At 34.6% G+C, this 23,447-nt stretch overlaps 1 protein-coding gene across 1 annotated transcript; it reads left to right on the top strand.

Annotated features, from left to right (window-relative positions):
- Positions 1-900: 900 nt before the first annotated feature.
- LOC128550454 (phospholipid phosphatase 1-like) lies at positions 901-22,372 on the top strand. The gene is made up of 8 exons (XM_053529539.1): positions 901-1,054; positions 6,516-6,610; positions 9,864-10,024; positions 12,090-12,187; positions 12,831-13,034; positions 16,026-16,083; positions 21,410-21,589; positions 22,055-22,372. Exons 2-8 carry the CDS (start codon positions 6,547-6,549, stop codon positions 22,211-22,213), a joined length of 924 nt encoding a protein of 307 aa, XP_053385514.1. The 5' UTR covers positions 901-1,054; positions 6,516-6,546; the 3' UTR covers positions 22,214-22,372.
- Positions 22,373-23,447: the final 1,075 nt, after the last annotated feature.

The raw sequence follows: 23,447 nt of genomic DNA, 5'->3' as shown, positions 1-23,447 counted from the left end.
CATCAATTCAGTCTTCTTCAAATCGATGCAAAAGAATCTTGCCGAATCCATTTATCTTCAAAATCACAAATTCACTTGTACAAATCCAAGCAAATTAATCTTGTTTAATCAATATCAATTCTTGAAATCAATGTAAATAAATCTTGGCGATTCCATTAATCTTCAATATTCGTCATTCCACTCGCTCTTTGTGAGGCAAATAAACCTTGCTAAAATAAAACTAGCACACACTACTAAAATTTGTCACAAAGTTCCGCTGATAGAAATTTATGTTTCAATGTGTCGGAATTAACGCGTTGAATCTACAGATTTTATTGATTTTATAATTTATTGTGTCCGTTGAAAGGAAAGCATGCATTGTATATTATACGGTAAACAACAGTTGACGTGCGGATCGATGAGAACGCTATGACGTAAATCATGACGCCAACTAACCGCATGCCGCCCAATAGTATACATTTTTGTCATTTTTTGAAGGAGCATGTTAAAACAAAAATAAACAATGACTATCGTCTGATTTACCACTATTAAGATGCTTGGATATTTAACCACCCGGACTAACACACTTGTGTTGTGCAGTCCCTGCGCATTTGCACTATCTTTTTATCTATCTATCTACACTGCATCACTCCTCTTTACGAGTATTACGTGCACACTGAACCTTTGTAGGATAGATGCTAAATGCGTAATTTATAAGATATCACGAAAAGCATCCAGCTAATTGAATAGATTTGAATATCTGTACATAATCAATGGTGTTTGAACTAATAAAATCTCAGGTATACAATTCACGGTCGGGTGATAATACAAAAATTATCTTAATAACTCGTACTTTGATCTATACAAATATGGATGTATTGAATACATATAGGTTATATTATACATGTAGTAACAAATAGGATGTACTCTCACGGTCCATTAGACGTGGTAACGGTTAAAAAGAAAATCACGTAAATTTGAGTGAAAATGAAACATTAAGGAAATAAACCATGGATAAAAGGACAGTCTTGATATCCTAGGTGCAGCTGTACTTCATATTTTCTTTAAACTGAAGGTACGTCTTTTTTTTTTTAAATACATTGATAATTTGAATATAATGAGATATAGCTGAGGTTCAAGTAAAGTGTTTTGATAATCTCCCCAGGTGATCCATGACAGCTCTCTTGCCCAGTTGTCATAGCTTTATTGGTTGGTTACCAAAAATGTATATTTTACAGTACTACTGCGCCTATAAACCTTGGGTTTTGTCATTCTTTTGTTTTCATGCGATAGTCTAAATGTCGGAGGAGATATTTGACAAATATATGCCATGAAATTAAAACAATATTTCGACAGGCCACGAAAACATGTGAAAAAAGCATTCTCAACATATCTTATTATTTAGAGGTGACTGACATGCCTTAATTAATTATTACATATTGTTTATTATTGATTGCATATTTTAAATACATGTATACATACCTACCTGGCAGCCATTACGCGACTAGACCAGATGGCTCCCACGCTGGTTCCTTTACTTTAGTTAGGCCTATAAGAAAAATTGTATTTCTGTAATAGTCTCAATTTCATTTGTATAGTACCAGTAACATATCTGCATGAAAAATATCAAGTTTCAGCTTGATTAAATCAGTTTTCAAGGTTTTATGTCATTTTCAGTAACGGGGGTCCCTGCGCATTTCCTTCAAAATTGATGTCGCGACATAATTTTAACCAGTTCTTCTAGCCAGAGCAGGTTTTTGCCCTATTTCATAAATTATCACTATAATTTGCAAGCAAATTACACACTAACACTTTGAAATATACCAAATGTCCCCTCTGAAAGGTATAAATGGGCAAAATTTAGAGTGTAAATGTGCATTTAAAAAACAATACACCTAAAACAGTGAAAATGTGATTTCTTTTGGTTTTTATCAATTTTTGCAGCAACATTTTAATGAAATGCTAATTTTTTACCAAAATCTGACCAAACTAGTCCATTTATATCAATATCTGGACAAATCTCAATTTTGTCCACATTTTCTTATAGGTCACAAACAGGTAAATAGTTTTCCCTATATATTCTATATAAAACTGACATTTTTTTAAAGAGCTACCAAACATAGCTAGACCCATTTCAGAGAACGAATCCTTACCTCATTTTAAAGAGTTATGATAAAACTGATATAAAATGAAGAGAAAAGTAGGGGTCATATATCTTCTAAGAGAGATTTCTATGGTCACATTTGCTTACTGTAAACTGACATCAAAATAAAACTGCTGTGACCTGGAAGTACTGCTCATACTAAAATTGAGCTTCACTTCACCAAATACAACCTGCTCTCCCATTTTTCCTACCAAAATGTCAAAAATACATCCACAATGAAATTTAAACAGAAACTAGCCTTAATTTAGACCTCTTTTGCCATGCCAAGTGAAAAATTAGTGTTCAAATACCTGGCATCCATTACGCGACTAGACCAGATGGCTCCCATGCTGGTTCCTTTACTTTAGTTAGGCCTGTATGCCTAAAACTGAGTCCGGGACCAGTCTCCACAGGTTTTGATCTTATAAAAATCAGTCTATACAAGTTCCGATGTTCAAAGACCAGTCTGTAAAGTCTACAAAGGGTCCGATGCTATAAAACTGAGTTTGGAAACCAGTCGGGCACACCGTTACATAACTGAAATAATGTTGGAAAAAAAGGCGTTAAATTAAAAACAAACAAGAAAAAGATCAAAGCAAGCGCCGATGTAGTTTAAACAGACATCACCTTAATACGGTAAGATAAGATAAGAAAATGTTTAACATTTATAATAACAATCATGATCACTAAAACACTTTACCCAGTGAACCTACATTTCACCTTCTGCAATCAGTAAATTTCAATCAACAATCTAAAACTGAAGATGAAACTGACTTAAAAGAAAGTGTTTGAAAATATAGCTCTAGTTTACACATGTTGGTTTGGTTTACACATATTGGTTTCATAGGTTTACACATACTGATTAAGTTGGTTTTCACCTGCAGGTTAAGTTAATTTACACAAACTGGTTACGTTGGTTTACAGTTAGTGGTTAAGTTTGTTTACACATACTGAGTAAGTTGGTTTACACATACTGAATAAGTTGATTTACATATACTGATTAAGTAAGTTGTATTACACATAGTGGTTAAGTTGGTTTACACATAGTGGTTAAGTTGGTTGACACTTAGTGGTTAAGTTGGTTTACACATACCGGTGAAGTTGGAAGTTGGTTTACACATACCGGTGAAGTTGGTTTACACATATCGGTGAAGTTGGTTTACACATACTAGTGAAGTTGGTTTACACATATCGGAGAAGTTGGTTTACACATAGTGGTTATGTTAGTTTACACATACTGGTTAAGTTAGTTTACACTTTGTGTTTAAGTTAGATTACACACATAGTGGTTAAGTTAGTTTACATATACTAAAGTTACTGGTGAAGTTAGTTTACGCATATTGGTTAAGTGGGTCTGCTGTTCAGAGTGCAGACTACTTTGCAGTTCGCAATCCAATTGCAAATCGCGGACTGCATGCCATCTTAATCAAGGCGATTTACACGTCAAATCTTGTGTCCAAAATTTAAACAAAAATCAATACAAATGTCACTTGACACAAATCACTATTTGCTACATAAACTGAATTGTGACATTTCCTTGAACTTTGATAGGAAATGTATCTTGAAAGTTAAAATGTTTACTGGTGATTATTACAAGGATTTTATTTCTTACAAGCGATTTTGTAATGTTTCTGAAAGGTATATTTATTTTTTCCAAACATAAAACTTTTCATCTTTCTCTTTGAAATAGATGGTATTTCTTTCCAATAAATAATATATTGATGTAATTTAAAATGTTATTTTAGAAAAATATTAATTGACTAAGGCATTTATATTATTGTTCACAGATTGAAGAGCGGATGAGTAGGGGAAAGATATTTTGATCTTACATTCGTGTGAATTGAATTTACTAAACTTATGTTCACCCTTTTTCGATGGTATTAAATCTCACTCTAACCACTTGGACGGCTGTAAAATCGCCAGATGAATTTCACTGATATATTAGATTTTCACTTATTCAATTAAAACCTGAAATATGTATAACTTTTTGCGCAATTACAAAACAAATAATGTGAACTACCCGACCGTTTCGTTTTTGTTTTTTTTTTTGTAAAACGGTTAAAAAAAGTTTATACAAAGTGTACATTCACCGTTTAAGTGCTGTTAGCTCAGAGCGGGCGCAGTGGTCCAGTGGTCCGACTAAGAAACCAGGGGTGTCGTCAGTTCGAACACCCACTCCATCAACTAAAATGGCTTTTAGGAGTACCGTGTATCGGTGCTGTACACCTTGCACGCTGAAGAATCAGTGAAACTTTTGGAACTCGACTTAAGTATCTTGCACTGTCCTCTAAATTCAAGAATTACAGTCGCCTGGGGGAGTCACCACACAAATACATTGTATTGCCATTTCAACTTTTCAAGACGATATATTTCAAAAGCTTTGATAGTCTCACCTTTAAATTTGGTTTAAATGGGGTCATTGAAAGTGAAATTCAATATCAACAAAGCGACAAATCTGTATTTGTAATTGATCAATAGCCCTTCTTTAAAAATAAATAAGAATGGTTTGTGGTCAAAGGTACTATCGCCGTTTATCAAACGATTTATACTAATTCAAAATTAATTCTTTTCCAATATGTCTTATTTTATTTTTGAGTGTATGATGTAAAATGGGAATTACAAAGCATGTCGGATTTAAAGCTGAGAGTTATCATTTTGGGTAATATAATACATATTTTATGTGCATTTTACATTTCTTTAATAACTGATCATATACAAGTGTACTGCATAAAAATGTTGAAATATTTTATTCATCAGTTAATAGTATACATTTATATACTGATGTGAATGTTTTTACCATATCTATTAATTTGTTTTATTTCTTAACAATATAATTCCTGTCCGCCCGCTTAGCTCAAATGGGAGAGCTTAGAACTACGGATCACGAGACCGCGAGTTCGATCCCCGGGAGAGGCGAATGTTCATCATGTTGACTGCGTCTTGTGTCATTTCGTCTCCTCCAATTTTGATTCTCGTGGAAAAGTTGGCAGTTACTTGCGGAGAACAAATTTGTACTGGTAGTGAACAACTTAAACGAAGTAGCCCACCCGCTTAGCTCAACAGAGAGAGCGCAGATCTATACGGATCGCGGGGTTGTGTGTTCGATCCCCGAGCGGGGCACATTTTCTCCGTATTAATGTTGGGAAGTTGCGGTTACTTGCGGAGAACAGGTTTGTACTGGTACAGAATGCAGGAACACTGGTTAGGTTAACTGCCCGCCGTTACATAACTGAAATACTGTTGGAAAATGGCGCTAAACCAAAAACAAACAAACAAGAACAAAGTATTATTTTAAATTCTTTCTTTCCTAGGAGTATACTAGAACGTGTGTGGAATATTCTCCCTATAACCATTCTGTCTGGCCAAAGCCGAGAGGCTTGACCCATTCTATAAACTCTAAAATAAAACGTACAGTTTTAACTGATACCATTGTAGAACTTTTACCCTTTTATCCATTGTAAGTTTGCACATGACCAGGATCTTTTAACAGATTCCCCAGACACCGCGCCTGCTAGTTATTGTTCAACAGTATTTTGTACTTTGAATCAAGAAAAATGCCTGTCGTTACATAACTGACAGAGACCGTTGAAAAACTGCGCTAAACCCAAAACAATGCAAATAGAACCATAATATATCATGGTGCATACACTAATCCAAACCTTAAAGTGTGTGACACCTTGAAGCCATCATAAGTTTTTACACCTTGCAGGTTTAATTAATCAGAAATAGTTTTTAGCGAGTGTTTAGTAACTTCTCAAACAGAATTAATTGTTTTTATCACCTTAAATGTTTTGGCTTCTATTTTCTTGATTTATGATCATTTCCCCTTACCTATAAAAGGACGGTGCACGACACTTGGTCGAAAGACACTTGGTCGAATATGACACTTCGTCGAAGATGAAACATGGCCGAATCCGACACTTAGCCGAATACGAAAGTGTCGGATTCGACAAAGTGTCAAGTTCGGCAAAGTGTCGTATTCGACGAGGTGTCTTTCGGCGAAGTGTCGTGGATCCATAAAAGGATAAAGTAGAACTATATCGGATGTAATCTGCCATGGAATTCATTTTCTGACTCGAGGTACCGTATATATAGTTTAATTTGTTGTTTAATTTTCAATACTGAATTTGTCTGTGGTAGTTTCTTTTTTCAGTTTTGATACATGTTTTGAAGTTTTAAATTCAAATTTTCTCTGTCTTGTAACACAACAAGCAATTTAAGTAACTGCCATTAAAGATTTTTTCATACTAAGTATATAAATTAGAAACAACATTTTCGTCATTCATCTGCTATACTTATATTGATCGACGTCATCATCATCATCATCAATATCGGACAATGTTACATGTATTTCTTGCATGATATAACAAAGTTTGTTTTTATTCTATTTCAGGGACCGGGATACTGTAGTTTCAAGATCAAGGATGACATTTATTAAGTCTACTTCTGTGTTCACAGTAATAGCCGAAGTGACGCTATGGCTTTTGAGTAAGTGACATCACTAAACCTAAAACTAAAACAAAATTAGATTTCGATTTTCTGTCGCCTTTCTTGTTTAAATTTTTGACTCAAACGGATTATTGAGAACAATCAAGTGATCAAATATCTAGAGATTTGGTCTGTATTGTGAATTTACAATCATGTTCTTCAAGCGGACAGTTACAGACAATTGTAATTGTAAAATACAAATTGGAACTACTGTTGAAATAACTTCATTTCAAGCAAATTGCATGCACGGGCATCATGCTTTGTCGGAGTTAATCGTTTTTATACTAATTATTCATTTAACTATGGATTGATTTAACTGCATTTTATTTTAACGAATATATCAGTATTCAGATTTTTTCCGTCTGTAAACGCATTCTCTAACCTTAAAACGGTCGACGTATTAAAGTGTTAATATTTTCTTTCGTTATTATACGGAAGTCGCTTGCGGCAGTTTGTATGAAATTGGCCAGTTTACATAGCGCACCAAGAGCTTTCTCAAATCCGTAAAGCAATTAAATCATAAAAATTACTATTTAACTAGCCGATCTAAGGATATAAAGTTTACGGTTTACATTAAGAACATTGAAGTTGACAATGACACTAAATTGGGCGTTAGAAACATGCGTAGACACGCCCTTTTCATAACTAATAATAGGGAAAAATGGGCTTACACTAGTTAGACAACTACATTCAAGATTTATTAACAACGTCACAAACATGATATAGGAAGAAGAACAACAAGAAAAGTTTATTTTATAAATTAACCCTTACCCTGCTAAATTTCTATAATGAACTTGTCCATCTTTCAGTTTGGACAGTCCCATTAGGTGCTTTCCAAAAAGGTACTGACTGAATGGCGAACAGTTGCAGATCATGATCAGACTGCACGGGCGTGCAGGCTGATCTTCGTCTGCACTGGTCGCAAAGGCAGAATCACTTGCCACCAGCAGGCTAAGGGTTAAGGACGTGAGTCATTATGGTTCCTCGTCAACAAGTCTGTTACAATGTAATACAAGGCATAGGCATTAATTTTCCAAACTCTGTGATAAAGAGTTTTAAAGACTATTTTTTTAAACCAGATATCACTATTCACTAAGACAATAATTTCAAAGTGTATAGCACAACACAACAAATAATAGCTAATGAATTAATATTCGGTTTGATTCGTGAAAATAAGTACAAGTTTTACGAAAGTGAAACCGTTCGTATATTCTTAATGGCTAGATCAATAATTTGACAAAAATTCAAACAACACCAAATCATAATTTTTTTTTTTTTTTACATGAAAGTTGAACCGCATGTAAAACACGTAAATATTACTCTACAAAACTTTTGTCAATTTATTGACACATGCAACCGTCTCCAGAAAAGGATTGTATACAGAGGCCATACTTATGGACATATTGTATCCTATTTGTTAAAGATTTACATTAACATCTATATATTTTTCTGCAATTCGCTAGAAATACACGTTTGAAAAATTATTACTACCTCCCTTTACCTTTCTTTGGCTGTGCAATTAAAACAAATTGGAAATAAAATGTTGTTTTCTTTTTGTTCCGAATATGGAAATCTCTTAATATCTTTCAATGCAAATATAAAACTAAACACATATAATAAATTGGTATAAAACGAAAAGCTAAGTTTTTTTTACATACTTGCTTAATAAAGGGGTAATTACAAAAACTTATAAAAAGCATATCTTTCTAGTATTGATCTAAATCCATGTAATTGCCAATGGGACTTTTTGTATTTTTAAGACAAATGTATAATAAAATAGATCTAATGTCATACAATATTGCTTAAATGTGATCGACCAACTTAATCCCATAAAGTTGATGTTAGAATTAAAGCACTTCGCCTATATAGTTTAGCAATAATCGGTAAGCATTTGATATTTCCCATAAAGTATTTGACATTTAGTACTTTGCAATGATCTATGGAAGGTCAGTGCGCCATGTTAATTGCCAGTTGCTATATGCAAAAAAAAAAAAAAAAAAAAAAAAAAAAAATAAGTGCAAAATGCTAATTTCCAAATGCTGAAAGTCAAATAGTGACTATCAAACGGTAATTATCAAACTAAAACTGCTAATAAATTTTATTTGTCTTAAGCATGAAAAGCTCATCGGCACAACAAAAAACATATAAACATAATTTTTTGGCATGCGTGAAATACATATTCATGTAAAATACATATTCATGTAAAGATGCGAGAAAAATCAAAATTAACATAAAATAAATATATGAATAAAGAGCTGAATATATCAATTTGTGAATGCATCTGTTAAATGGTTGTTGGCCTTTCTCACATAAGTTTTTATCTAGCAAAAGAAAAAAAAACTTACACAAAATATAAAACTTGTATAAATTCTGTAAAAAATCGGCTTGTATTTCACAATTAGGTATGAACAGGCAGGAAAAAATAAATCCGTATTGTACCTTTTAAATTCCGTATTGTACCTTTTATATTGTATGCTGCCGACCTACTTTCATTAATATGCATGACCTGACACAGTTCTATAAATAGCGCACATAAAAACTTTATTTAGGTCCATTTTAACCCTTACCATGCTAAATGTCTATAATGGACTGGTCCATCTTCCAATTTGGGCAGTACCATTTACCATTTGAAGGGGTGTGTACTAAAAATTTACTGACTGAATAGCGAACAGTGCAGACCATGATCAGACTGCACGGATGTGCAGGCTGATCTTGGTCTGCACTGGTCGCAAAGGCAGAATCACTTGCCGCCAGCAAGCTAAGTGTAAATATCGATAAACATTGAAGATTTCGTTCAATAACAAAACGACAAACAAAAAGATAGATGTATAATTATAATAAAAGGGTAACTATAACAGTAGCTAGATCTGGGATTTTGTATTCGGCTCTCGTGTATTTTGCAAGGTCGGATCACACTCTGCGCTTGCGCGCTTCGTGAGATCCTATCTGACAAAAATCCACTCGAGCCGAATACAGCATCCCACATCGAGCTACTGTTATAATAACCCTATTAGGTTCGGGTAAATGCCACAGTTGTGATGTCGACGGATTTCGAATAGCAGCAACAGTTGATAAAAGAAAAAAAGTTGCTTTTGTTTGTTCATTTATAATGCAAAGAGTTTCCTTCATTTTGAAAAAAAAAAAATGTATGCTTGATATATGCGCGTACGTCACTTACCTGTGCACACTCACTTATAATTATGACATATATTGTGAATGTATCTAGTCAAAGTGACTTTTATGTTTATTACAGTGTCAGTACTGACCTTACTACTTTCCTACAATCTGATTGGTGTTGAGCCGTTCAGGCGTGGTTTCTTCTGTGACGATGAGACGATACGATACCCGTACAAAGATGACACTGTCAGTGACACAATGGTGGCTGTTATATTCGTTGTCGTACCTATAATTATCGTAAGTGTATCAAATAATAATCTTATTCCTAGACCCCTTTTTATTACTATAAAGCCTATTGTTAGTCATATCTAAAGTTTTATTATGTACCTATAAAAGACATTGTGTCTTAAATCATTCGTCCTTCTCCTCTGATTCATGTTGGGAAGTTGGCAGGTACGTGCGGAGAACAGGTTTATACTAGTACGGAATCGGTGAACACTGGTTAGGTTGAACTGCCCGCCGTTACATATCTGAAATACTGTTGAGAAACGGCGTTAAACAGAAAACAAACAAACACATTTCATGTGAAAAGCTGGAATTGTAATAAACGTCTCCTTACGACATGTAATTACTATAATGATTGTTTGTATCTAAATCTACATGCTTTTAGCGTAAAGCTGGAGCTATAAACATTCCAGTAACTAGAACTTGCATGCCGCTTCTTTTGTTTAAAAGGGTGTCATTAATGTATGGGATACGAACTGGTCCAAAACTCTCAGAAACCGCATCTTGCGGTTTAAAAGAGCATCATACGGTCTATAAACCGCAATATGCGGTGCCTAAAACGCAAGATGCGCTGTCCAGAATAGTTTGAACCGTTTGTGCGTGCAATACTAAACCGCATCATGCGGTTTACCCGGATTTAACCGGATGCAGTGTAGTACGGTAGGGTATTGTTTTTCTATTGACCAATGAGAAAGCTCGTTATTCATTTGAGCGCAATTTGCGAAAGACTGTAAAAAAACAAACAAAAAAACAAAACAAACAAAAAACACACGCAACAGCCAGCTAATATCAAATAACGACAAATTAAAGTAATGGGCATCGGACACTCGCTAGTTTTAATGGGATCGATCAATAGGTCACTAGAAGTGTTTCAGTCTCAAGATGCTATAGACAGCGCCAACGATGACTAGTCTCGTTTCAAATTTCATATTTTTTTCTTTGTAATTGCACTTCTAACGTACTAGAACTAAAATACATAGTCTGCTGTCACAACTTTGCATTTGTTAGGAAAACTTTTGTGAGACTAAATACTAAAACAGCGAAACTATTTGACACAGCGAGGTTTATTTCTCATGAATGTACCCTTTAAGCGTATATCCGCCATCGACAATCATTTTCAGAATGTGTTGATAATTTTCAAGTTCAAATATATTATGTAACGGGTATAATTATGACTGAATATTGAATAAATTTCTGTCTGCCCATATTTCATTTCGGCCCGTATAAGTAAACAAATTGCACGGTTTTAATTGTTGAAATGTCCTTTTTTATCCATTAAAATCACAGCATCCAGGATCATTAACTCTTTTTATTTACTTCATTGAAAACAGAATCCGGGATCATTAACTTTTTTTTGTTCACTTCATTGAAAACAGAAATTTTTGTAAACGCATCTACCCATTCGGTTGCAAACGACCTTTAGAACATATTTTATTTTGTTTTCCCATACAAATCACAATATTTTACTGACGTATGTAATTTAGAAATATTACATATTTACGGATAAACGCTGAATAGAATATCTATTTTGCAAATGCCTCTACCCGGATGAAATATTATTAATTTTAATTCATATTTACTGGTTTCTATAGCTTAAGTGTCTTGCAAACTATGCAAAGCCTGCAATAGCTGTATCATGTAATGGATCTTGAGTATACATGCAATGAGATGTTGATACTAGTATTAATTAAAACAAATATAGGCTGTAATCCCGGTTGAATGAAATATTTTAGAAGAACCTTTGAAAGCAAAGAAAATAATACCAGACTCGATTTAATTAAGTCTAATAATGGGAGGTCATGAAATATATAAAGAAACTATTCATATACTGCCTTCAAAAGATAGTTCATTTCCTATCTTTCAAATGACTATTACAGAGATCTTCTAAAGATAGTTCATTTCCTACTTTTTTCAGATATTCAGTGATGTAACTTGTCTTTCAAAATCTGGTTTATGGCAATTACAGGAACTGTTTATATACTGTTTTCAAAAGATAGTTCATTTCCAATATTTCAGATGATCATTACAGAAACTGTTCATATATACTTCCAAAGATAGTTCATTTCCTATATTTCAGATGATCATCACAGAAACTGCTCATATAGTATCTTTAAAAGATAGACAGGCAAAAGGAAACAAAGTTTTGCTACAAAAATTTTCAGCTAAATTTTATAGGTAGGTGATAACAAATTATCATTGTTTTTTTTTAAGTCCCATTTTGTCCGACCACTATTTTTTCAGCACATCGATGTATTTTCAAGAAACTGTGATAAACAGCAGAGACTTAACAAGGTCAAAAATGATTTGTTCTTTAGATAATATATTATAACAGATTCATATAGCACCATTTTCACGATAAATACTTTCAAATGTGCTATGCATACAAGGACAACCACACTGGACGCCGTTCCTCTCTACTAATACAGACAAAAGGGATCTGACAAGGACAGAGCGAGAGAAAAAAACCGAACACACAGAGAGAAATGCATCTAATTCAGATACAGGTCTGCCCGGCTAAATTAGCTTAGCACTTTGCAAAATAAACTGTCTGGTTCTTTTTAACTTGCAAAATGAATAGCGCCAATACATGCGAAGCCGTCGTTCCGGATAAGAACCAGTACTGGCGTTTTAGTTAAGTTTAAGACACTAAAGAACTTTAAAAAAATTTCTAGTGCTTGGACCGCGATTCGAATCCGGACCACAGTCAAGTGTGTTACCATCTGACCACAGAACCACTATCTACCATACTTTTTAGTCGTAAAATGTCAGGAACGAAAATTGTTTGAGATTGATCTTTTTTATCCTTTCTTTTTTACAGAACAGTGGGAGCATTTTTGTTTGCTACATTGTGTACAATGTTTCTTACTGAAACAATGAAATTATTTGGCGGTAGACTCCGCCCACATTTTGTGTCATTATGCAAACCAGATTTCTCAAAATTGAATTGTTCCCAAGGATACATAATGATTCATACTGGCACGTGCACAGCTGACGTCACAAGAAGAAAACTGTTAGATGCTAGGTATGCAATAATAATTATAATTGTTTATTCTTTAAACTATAAATATACGCTTTCTCATTGGAAAACCTGTCCCCATACATTAAATCATGAAATTTTCGAGTTATATATCACAGCATGTTCATAATTTATATACCGATATTGCAGAGTGGCTTAAAAAGATTAGTGGGATTATCTGCACCTATCTTTAAGAACTGTATTAATATATATGAACTTGCTAGATAATACGACTAGAAAACTGTTCAAGATCATCGTGATTTCTTTTTGAATTGCACTGATAATGATACAGAAATAATGTATAGAAAATCGTTTTTAACATTACCGTATTAATACACGAAAAATAGGTTTTACGTCCGCGGAATAATTTCAAGAGGGTATAGACCGTGTGAATTATTTTAGCGACGTATAACCGACTTGGAGTGTATTAACACGACTTTGCTATACGTTATTTCGATTCCAATATGCCCTTTATCTTAAACAGAAGATTAGAAGATAAAATATAGTAGCGCTCTTTCCTGGTGGCAACAACAATGTTAACATTGACATCATCGCTCGTTAACTTGGCGTCATTTTAGCGTAATCGTGTTTTTAACAGAAAGAAGCATATTAGAATAATATTTTAGCAACATGATTATTATTATTATTTTCAAACATTCATCAAAACTGTAAAAGTACCCTTACAAAAACTGACAGAAGCTATTTAAGTTAAGAACAGTATTTGTTCTATACTATATCATACCATATTGCACAGATGAAAAGCAGTATAACCCAAGGACAATGTCAACCAACTTTTTTGAGCTTTTCAATGAATAAGAACGGGTCACCAAATTATTCTTTTTTTTTGTATTTGTATATGAAATATCAGAGGTATGTAAACATATAAATGTAAATATTTCAGATTATTCTGATTGTCTGCAATACAGTTGAATCTTATGTAGCAGTCACCTGTGTCAAGCAGCCACTAGCCTTAGTCAGTCAGATAATTCTCTTTTCTAATTTTAACTTTTCTTTAGCAGCCGACTGCCTTTAGCAACCAGTTTGATAGCTGCATAATACAGGTTTTACTGTATGTAATGCAATGTAATGTGTTGTCAGTGTTACAACCAGTACCAACACAATACAACGCAGCGCAACGCAACGCAACGCAACGCAATACAATGCAATGCAATATAATACACTATAGAATACACAATACACAATAATACAATACAATACAATACAATACAATACAATACTGTAAAATACAATACAATACTGTAACAATATTGTAACGGTACAATACGATACAGTGCAGTGCAATGCAATGCAATGCAATGCAATGCAGTACAATACTGTGAGATTATTTAACAGTGTTGAGTACAATACTGAATTCTGTTGGACGAGCACTCATGAGTAATAATCCATTTTTTGACGGGGCGAATGCCGAGTCCTAATATGGGTTAATATTACTGCTGTGTACGAGTCCAGTTGAATTCAGTAATTTTTACACCATAAAAGAGATAAACGTAAAAAAAAACAACAAAATATCAGGCATTTTAACTGATAAACAAAAACACATTCTTCTCTCATAACACTTATGTAAATTTTCCAACATTTTCTCCCAGAGCCAAAAAGAAGTTGTAAACAACTTTTCATGAAATTTTCAACCGGAACAACAATCATTGGATAAGAATCAATCTAAGTAAGAAATTGAGTGCTTACACGTACATGTTTCGTTAAAAAAATAAGAAAAATATAGCATTTTTTATTTTTTTTTACTACTGCCACTGTATACAAGGGAAGTAATTCCAAAATGTCTCTTCATAAAGCATCGTAAGAATTATCCCGTCCAATATGAAAAAATCTGGATTTTTTTGGACTGCATGAAACTGGTTTCTATTATATTGTCACGTGATAGAAAAAAAACGCTTCCAATCGGTTGAAAATATATAGTGAAAATACAGTACAGTACAACACAATCACAGCCTCGCTTGAATATATGCTTCGATACACAAAAAACATTTCACCAGGTTAGGAAGAATACGAAGAAATTATTAATATTTTCTAGAGGCCTACAGAATTATGAACTTCATAGGTCTGAGACTGCTTGGCAAAAAATTGCCAGCCATTAGTCATAAAAACTGTACGGTATATCGGACGGAAATTACACAGTAGTATTTGCATTATATTGAATGAAAGGAAGCATTGGTTGTTGGTACTCCACAGTAAAGTAAAAGCCTAATAGCTGTTCTCGAGATACAAAGTAAAGGACTAAAAACTTGAAAACAGCACTTTGATGTGACCTTTATGTTACAGACATACAACAAAGAAAAGAAACACTTTGATATCTGATAAATTTTATTATAATTTGTTTACGTTGCTTCTTTTAATAAGAATATACTTTAAGCCAACTCACCCGTAATAACAATCGGCAAATGTTTACGGAAAACCACGTGGATGTTCCGCTACACTTACGCCTGAAGAACGCCGACTTGCATAAAGAGACTCAAAGTCCTACGCAGTGATCTCCCTTGCCGCTAAGCTCTCATTGATACTTTAAGCCTACTGACCCGTAATGTTTACGGAAAACCACGTGGGTGTTCCGCTACCGAATTGCATACCGATACTCAAACTCCTACGCAGTGATCTCCTTCTCGTAGCGGCAAGAGAGGTCACTGCGGAGGAGTTTGAACGAGACTACGTAATCATACAGAAAAAGTGCAGGGTGTCACTATGGATCCACTACAAGATCTTTCATGTAACAAGGTTTTAGTTTTGATGCATCGACTGATGTTGGAACACAATTAACACTAGCAAGAATATTCGAGACATTTGCCGCGATATGCATACATGTACAGGGTGTCCCATAATATGTGATACCATTTCGTGTGTCGATTTGTGTGTAAAGACTTATAAACATTTGTAATGTAGTAAGACTTAATTATTCTGCACATACGGTTGATATACGGGTCATTACGACATTTAAAGATAACATCAATCAATTTTCAATTTCAGAAAGTCATTTCCGTCGGGACATGCCTCGTTATCAGCTTTTGGTGCTATTTATTTACTGGTAAGATCTTCATTTATTACCAGCGTAGAAAAGTGCGTGTGTGTAAAGGTTTATTCTAACACAACCCGATGTTTTCCTATTAAACAAAAAAAAAAAAAAAAAAGACTGCCCTTTGTGTTTCAAATATTTCGTAGATGTCGTCAAGGATGTACATTATAATCGTTGATAAGTGTTAGAATCGAAATAACATACCTCAAACGGTGATTTGCTTTGAATATAATTAGAAGCGTATTATCATATCACTCCGGCTGCGCCCTCTTGATATAATTCCTTCGCATGTGAACCCAAAACAACGATTTGATTCAACCACAAATCACTGTTTAGTTTAAACATATTTATTCCATATATATGTACATATAGTTACATAAGCATATATTACATCTGTATGGACAGGATTAGAACGAAAGACAATGTCTTATAGAGTTCTTCTCCTATGTCTGGTATATTTGTACTTTATTATTTCTACTGCCCTGAGCTTTAAGATTAACGAAATATGGAATATCTGATTGAAAAAAATAAAATGAAAATGACCAAAAATCTAACGAAAGAAATTCTTTGCAAAATGTATGAAAGTGACTGAAAGTGGAAAGGAAAGAAAAGAAGAAAAGGAAGGGAAAAGCAATGCCTCATTTCCGGTGAGTTGGATATGTTTGAATCAGTTGAGAAATCTCTTGCTGCTTGATATATAAGATTGTACTAATGTAAAAATGAGAGAATTATCTTGATCTGAAAGAGCTGGGTCCCCAAATAAAAGTGTATCCAGTTTAATATTAAAATTTTGAAGACTGCCAAGCAGAATTGTACGAATGTCATTATAAAACCTGCAGTCGAAGAAAAAGTGAAAGTTTGTCTCAATTTCACCACCGTTGCACAAAGGTGTAGGGGATACGTTTTTCAGAAACAGATGATAGTTGAGAGAACTACATTTTGTACGAAGACGTGTGTGAAGGACCTGTAGTCTTCTAGTACCTACATAGTAGTAGAATTGGACTCTGTTTTTGTCTTTGCTCAGGTAACTTTTAAACGAAGAAAGTGATGCAGATTGTCGAACATTCAGAGGCAGTAAATTCCAGTCCCGAATTACCGAAGGTAAAAATGAATTAAAATAAAGTGTGGTACGAGCTTGAACTCCGCGGACATCTTCCGAGTTTCTAAGGTTATATCGAAGATCATTTGAGTGGGGAACAAGAGAAGAGAGGTAGTCGGGTGTCTGATTATTAACCATTTTATAGATGAGAATGAGTTTATGCTTATACCTTCTTTCTGCAAGGGATTCCCATTTTGTTTTGTTCTTTAAGTTTTCTAAAGAGACAAGTTTTGTAGCTCCAGTCGAGATGCGGGCGCATTCGTTCTGAATTTTGTCAAGTTGGTCCATTTCATATAGAGTATCATTATTCCAGACAACATCAGCATATTCAAGAATTGGCCTTATAGAAGAGGTATATATGACCTCCAGTGATCTACAATCAAGAGAGAACTTAGTTTACGCATAATATTGACTCTCTTCCATGCCTTACTCGTGATGTAGTCGATATGAGAATGCCAACTGCAATCATTTGAAAGGAAGATACCAAGATGTTTATGTTCAGGTACCTCGAGAATCTGCTGACCAAACATAAACAGGGCAGGGTGTTGTTGTTGGCTGATTTTACGGGAGACAAGGACAGACTCCGATTTGGAAGGGTTGAATGTTACTAACCATTTTTCCGCCCAGGATGAAATTTTGTGAATGTCACTTTGAAGAAGATTGGCAGCTACATTTGGTTTATCAACGACAATATACAGACTAGTATCGTCAGCAAATAAGTTAACTGATGAATCAATCTCAACAACAATATCATTTATAAACACGAGAAAGAGAAGAGGACCCAAGATGGATCCTTGAGGAACACCTGCTCTCACAGACACCCAAGAAGATAAAGTGCCAGGAAGAACAACGCGTTGACGTCGGTTTGAAAGATAATCCGATATCCAGGAGAGAAGAGATCCACTTATACCTGCGTGTACGAGTTTTGATAGAAGGCCCTTGTGCCATACTTTGTCAAAGGCTTTACTTATGTCAAAAAATACAGTACGTACTTCAAGTCCATCATCCAGTGCTTTAGAAAATGTGTTATATATGTAGGTTAATTGATTCACAGTGGAGTCACCCAGTATAAAACCAGACTGGGCAGGTGTGAGGTATTGGATATCTCTCAAATGATTGAAAATGTATTTAAAGATAAGACGTTCAAAAACTTTTTCGATAGTATTCAAAAGAGAAATAGGACGGTAGATACCTGGTAGTGAAGCATCACCTTTTTTGAAAACAGCACAGACATGAGCTTCTTTCCATGTATTTGGGACTTTGCTACTTTGTAAAGATGCATTGAAAAGATCACAAAGAGGACGTGAAAGCTCATAAGATGCTTCATGAAGAATTCGATTATTAATGCCATCTGGCCCTGCAGCCTTGTTGACATTTAGAGACTTCAACACTTCCTTTATTTCACCTGGGTTAAGAGGTATTTCAGAGAGAAGAGACTGAGACATAGGAGGGCCGAGATCGGGTACTTCACGGTTGTCATCTTCAATGAAGGTCTGCTTTTGAAAATAGTCATTCAGAAGATTCGCCTTATCAGTGTCAGAGAAAGTAGGCTGTTGGGTAATTGGATGTTGTAAGGGAGATATTGTATTACTTGATTGTGTAGATATAAATGATTTTAGAGTCTTCCACCAGTCCTTTGAGGAAAAGGATCCATCTTTGAGCTTGACTGCGAGTTTAGAAAAATATTCATTTTTGGATTCGCGAATAAGAAGATTGGTCCTGTTTCGAAGAGTTCTAAATTTTTGCCATTGGTATTATGACTGTGTCTTCTTTGCCTTTCGATATGCCCTTTTTCGACTGCGTATGTTCCTCTTGATGGTGTTGGTAATCCATGACTGGTCATTTGGTCTCACTGTAATTTTGCTAGTAGGTATATTTTGTTTTGCTAGTGATAGAGTTATGGAGGAAACGTTTGAAGCATATTTGTCGATGTCTACGTCAACACAAGTAGTCCAGTTGAAGTTGGAGATGTCAGAGCGTAATTGGTCATAATTACCCTGATCGTATTTCCAGATTTGACGATCAAAGCATTTTTGCTTTGGCTTTTTGAATTTAAGTACTCCATAAACAGGACAATGATAGCGCTGGTCTTGTTCAAGAAAATGATCGCCAACACCAGAAAGTAGAATATTGTTAGCATTGGAGACCATTATAAGATCAAGTACAGACACTGATACTTCGGTAAAATGAGTAGGTTCATCAATCACCTGTTGAAGGTTGAACTGCTCTGCAATAGAAAGAATTTTGCGATTCGAAAATGAGTTGAGGACATTGTAGTTGAAGTCACCAATAATGATAATGTTATTTATATTAGGGTCAACTGCTAGCCCTATAGAGTCCTCGATGAGGTCATTATATATTGCATCAGAGTTTGGTGGACGATAAAAAACTCCAAAAAGGACATGTTTGTTATTACAAAGGATTACTTCGATCCAGACACATTCAAGACGATTAAGTTCCAAGTCAGGCCTTCTCTTAAAATGAAGACTGTCTTTGACATAGACTATGACCCCACCATGTGAATCACCTAAACGATCGCGGCGTTCCGGTTTGTGATAATTTGAAAATATTAAGTCTCCTGATGGAATAGTATCGTTAAGCCATGTCTCAGAGAAGGCAAGAATATCAAATTCATTGAGTTCAGTATATAGAATATCAACTTTGTGTATTAGACTCTGAGCATTCAGATGGACAAAGGAAAGGTTGTTTGATATATCGATAATTTTTGACAATGTAGTGGAGTGAGACGAGCTTGTTGGTGGGGATCTTGAGCTAGGCCCTGGATTCTTGTGAACATCACCCGCCTTCAACAAGAGGATTATTAACCATAAAGAGAATTCAAGCGCAAACATAATTATAAGAGAGTAGTATGTCCAACGCACATTTCTGATAAAGTGCTTACCTGGCGACTGGATTCTTTATGGGTGTTTAATACAGCTAGAAACACAACCTGAAGCTATTACTGAACATAAAATTGAAAGTATTAGCGCTGGTGAAAAGTGGATAAAGAAGAGAACCGCAACGTGGGTTGCAACCGGAAACAATCCTCTATATCTGTATACTGGCATGACGGTTATGTTTGTATGATACTTAATCATGTTATAGAACAGACAGAGAGCAAAAATCTATCAATCACCGTCATTGCCAGAAAATGGGTTGCACGAAAAGCATTGAAGCAATGGTATTTTGAGGCTGAGACATTACTAAGTTGATGTGTTAGATTATCAGTAAGCAGTAAGAAGAGAAGAAAGAAAGACACATATTTGAAGAAGATCATTGGAGATATATGTGGCGGAGTGTTTAGCAAAAAGTAGGAATAGGATGTGTTAAGGTTACAAATAAGTAGATGCGTAGTTTATAGCATATAAATGCATTATTGACTTAAAGATTGTTGTATTCGCATACAAAGCAAAATCAGAAACAAGCTTATTGGTGCACAGAAACAAATAGATAAGCCATGGGGCTATTGACTTAGTTATACTTCCAAACAATGAAAGTAGACAAAATTGATAGTGATACTCGTACAGTTAATATGTGTACTAATAAGCTCTTGACAGTGGTAATAATCAGCTGTCTACAAGAGAGAAAAGCTCTACTAAAATATTTTACACATATCATACGAGAATTAAAACTTGAAGTTGACAAGATATAAACATATGTTCGGTTTGTGAGTTAATTACACAAAGGACACATTTAAACTTCGAAAATGAAAACTATTTTTGCAGGATAAACATCCGTGTTCAGTTTATGTGATTAATAACGCTAAAGATAGATAGTCGAAAAGTCGTATATAAATCGTTCGAAAATGAAAAAAAAATGCAGGATAAAAATCGTGTTCAGTTTATATGACTAATAACGCTAAAGACACGTCAAAATATTTCACCTTTACAAATCACTGTTTGAAATATATTATTTCTTAATTCTAACAAGACCGGATTTGTTTCCCTAACACTATTTGTACGTCACAATTAATACGTCATAACGCGCATACAAAATAGGCATAGTTCAGGGGTTTAAAGTAAAAAATGTGAAAAAAAAAACAACAACTTTTTAGATTTATTTCTGATGTCATGTAATAAATAAAGTACTCATTCGTGATTAAATGGTTCTGAGTATTGGTCGGCAAGCCATTCAGTAAGTGTATAGATTCTTGACTAATATAATGTAGATCTAACAACAGTCGTATCAATTCTACAAATGAGTGATGATTTGTGAAATTTTGTTATCTTGTTATTTCAGGTGTACCTCCAGTTTCGTTTCGTCTGGACACAGAAGATAAGAATACTCTTGCCGCTGATACAAGTTGGAATCATCTGTGCTTCCGCTTTTGTTTGTATTTCCCGCGTAAATGATAATAAACATCATTTTAGTGACGTCATCGCTGGTGCTATTTTGGGAACGGTTGTAGCTTTACTTACGGTAAGTTTATTAGTAAAATTATGAGCCATTTTCACCTGAACAATGTGGGTTCGAGCCCCAACCGGAGCGTTGCAATATTCCTGTGAGGAAGCTGTCCAGCTGACTTGCGGAAGGTTAGTGTTTCTACCAAGATGCTCGTCCGGAATGAAATAATGCCTGTCTGGAGAGGTAGGCTAAGATGAATGGTATGGTGGTATACTTCTGCCACAAGATACTAGAGCTAGTAGCTAAGTAGCCATTACATTAATATAATTCCTATTTAAAAATGAAACTTTTGTCCCGTTCGGCAAGAGATTCTTATTCACTGAAGTTGCTCATCTAAGCCAATATCGACCATAACTACTTCTCATTTATCATAGTTGATCTCCTGCCTGGCTACATGTAACATATATTTAAGGGTATAATATGGTACAATATTGATGTATTTAGTTTTGCACAACATGCACAAACTTGATTTGTTTTCAGTTAAAGTATGTTTCCTGCATCCGAAGGAACGGAAAACATGTCAGCCATTACCTACCAGATACAATTCACGACACACCGACCAGCCCTGTGCTTACAAACACATCTCCAGCACGGAATGGACAAACTCCAAATACTGTTGTCGAAATGAAAGATGTATGACATTGATAGATGACATTGTCATGACATTGAAATATGGCATTGTTTATATTACTAGAACAAGATATATAACGAAAGATTATGTCATTTATGTATGACATTGTTTGTGACATTGAAATATGGCATTGTTTATATTACCAGAAAAAAAGATATATAAATATATACTCACTCATTCTGTTTCATCAACAAAGTTGTTTAGATTTATGGGTTTTTTTTCCAAGAGTGAAACGAAGTAGACACACATGACGAACCTTCGTAGTATTCGAAAATGTCATGTACCAACATCCTAAGCACCTCCCTTCCTAACTCCATATCTCCTGAAGTATTTATATATCCTACGTTATCAACCAGTCATGTGACAGACATTTTTAAAAAAAAATTACAATATTTATTTATGTACATCTTGGTGATTTTTGTTTACTTTTCAAAAGTGTCAAAATCCCGGAAGAGGGCTACACCGTAATGATGAGGCTGACCTTTAGAACTATATCGAGGCAGTAAGAAATACGCAACCTATAAATTGAAATCTCCAGTCTCAGTAAAAACCGCGATTGTTCGCTTCGCTCCCTTATTTACGGTTTCTTTCTGCTGAATAATTCACTTTATAGAATCCCAACAGAGCAAATCACAAACCGCGTTATTACATCCTGTAGAAACGTTGATTTATCCCGGCAGTTTTAGTTTCGTTTCAAACGTACTTTCATCAAACGTTTAGTGAATAGCGCAAATGCTTTATCATTGTTGCAGCTACGAAGGAAATATAGCAAGATGGTCATGATTGACCTATATCGCTCACCTGACCTAAATGGTGGTTATCACTGGATGCATTTTTTTGCCTCCCTGTACAGACGTTTTCCGACACGCATTTCATTAATTTAATATTTTATCAAGTATTGCCCTTTGGTGTTTGTAACTCAACTTAGAAGCGCCACAAACTCTACGATCAGTATACAAATTGAAAATTTGCATGCAGTAGATTTATAAAATGTATACTTTGTTTAGTGATACTGGGGTTGAATAGATGTCTACACAAACCACTCATGCTAATAAATAGCGAGTTCTTCTTTATTGCTCAATCGAAAATGGCTGTTTGTGGTATCCTCCGAAATAAGTTATTAGAGATATTTGCCAGAAAAAAATCACTCACGCATAAATACCATCATATTATGTTAGACGAGTCCTGTCAACAAATTTTTATAAGCCTTAAGTCACTCACGCGTTCAAGATGCTTTTTAAA

This window comes from Mercenaria mercenaria, chromosome 18 (genome assembly GCF_021730395.1).
Source record: "Mercenaria mercenaria strain notata chromosome 18, MADL_Memer_1, whole genome shotgun sequence".
NCBI classification, from domain to species: Eukaryota; Metazoa; Mollusca; class Bivalvia; order Venerida; family Veneridae; genus Mercenaria; species Mercenaria mercenaria.
Note: the sequence above shows the minus strand (reverse complement) of the source record. Positions and strands in the feature narration are given on the sequence as shown.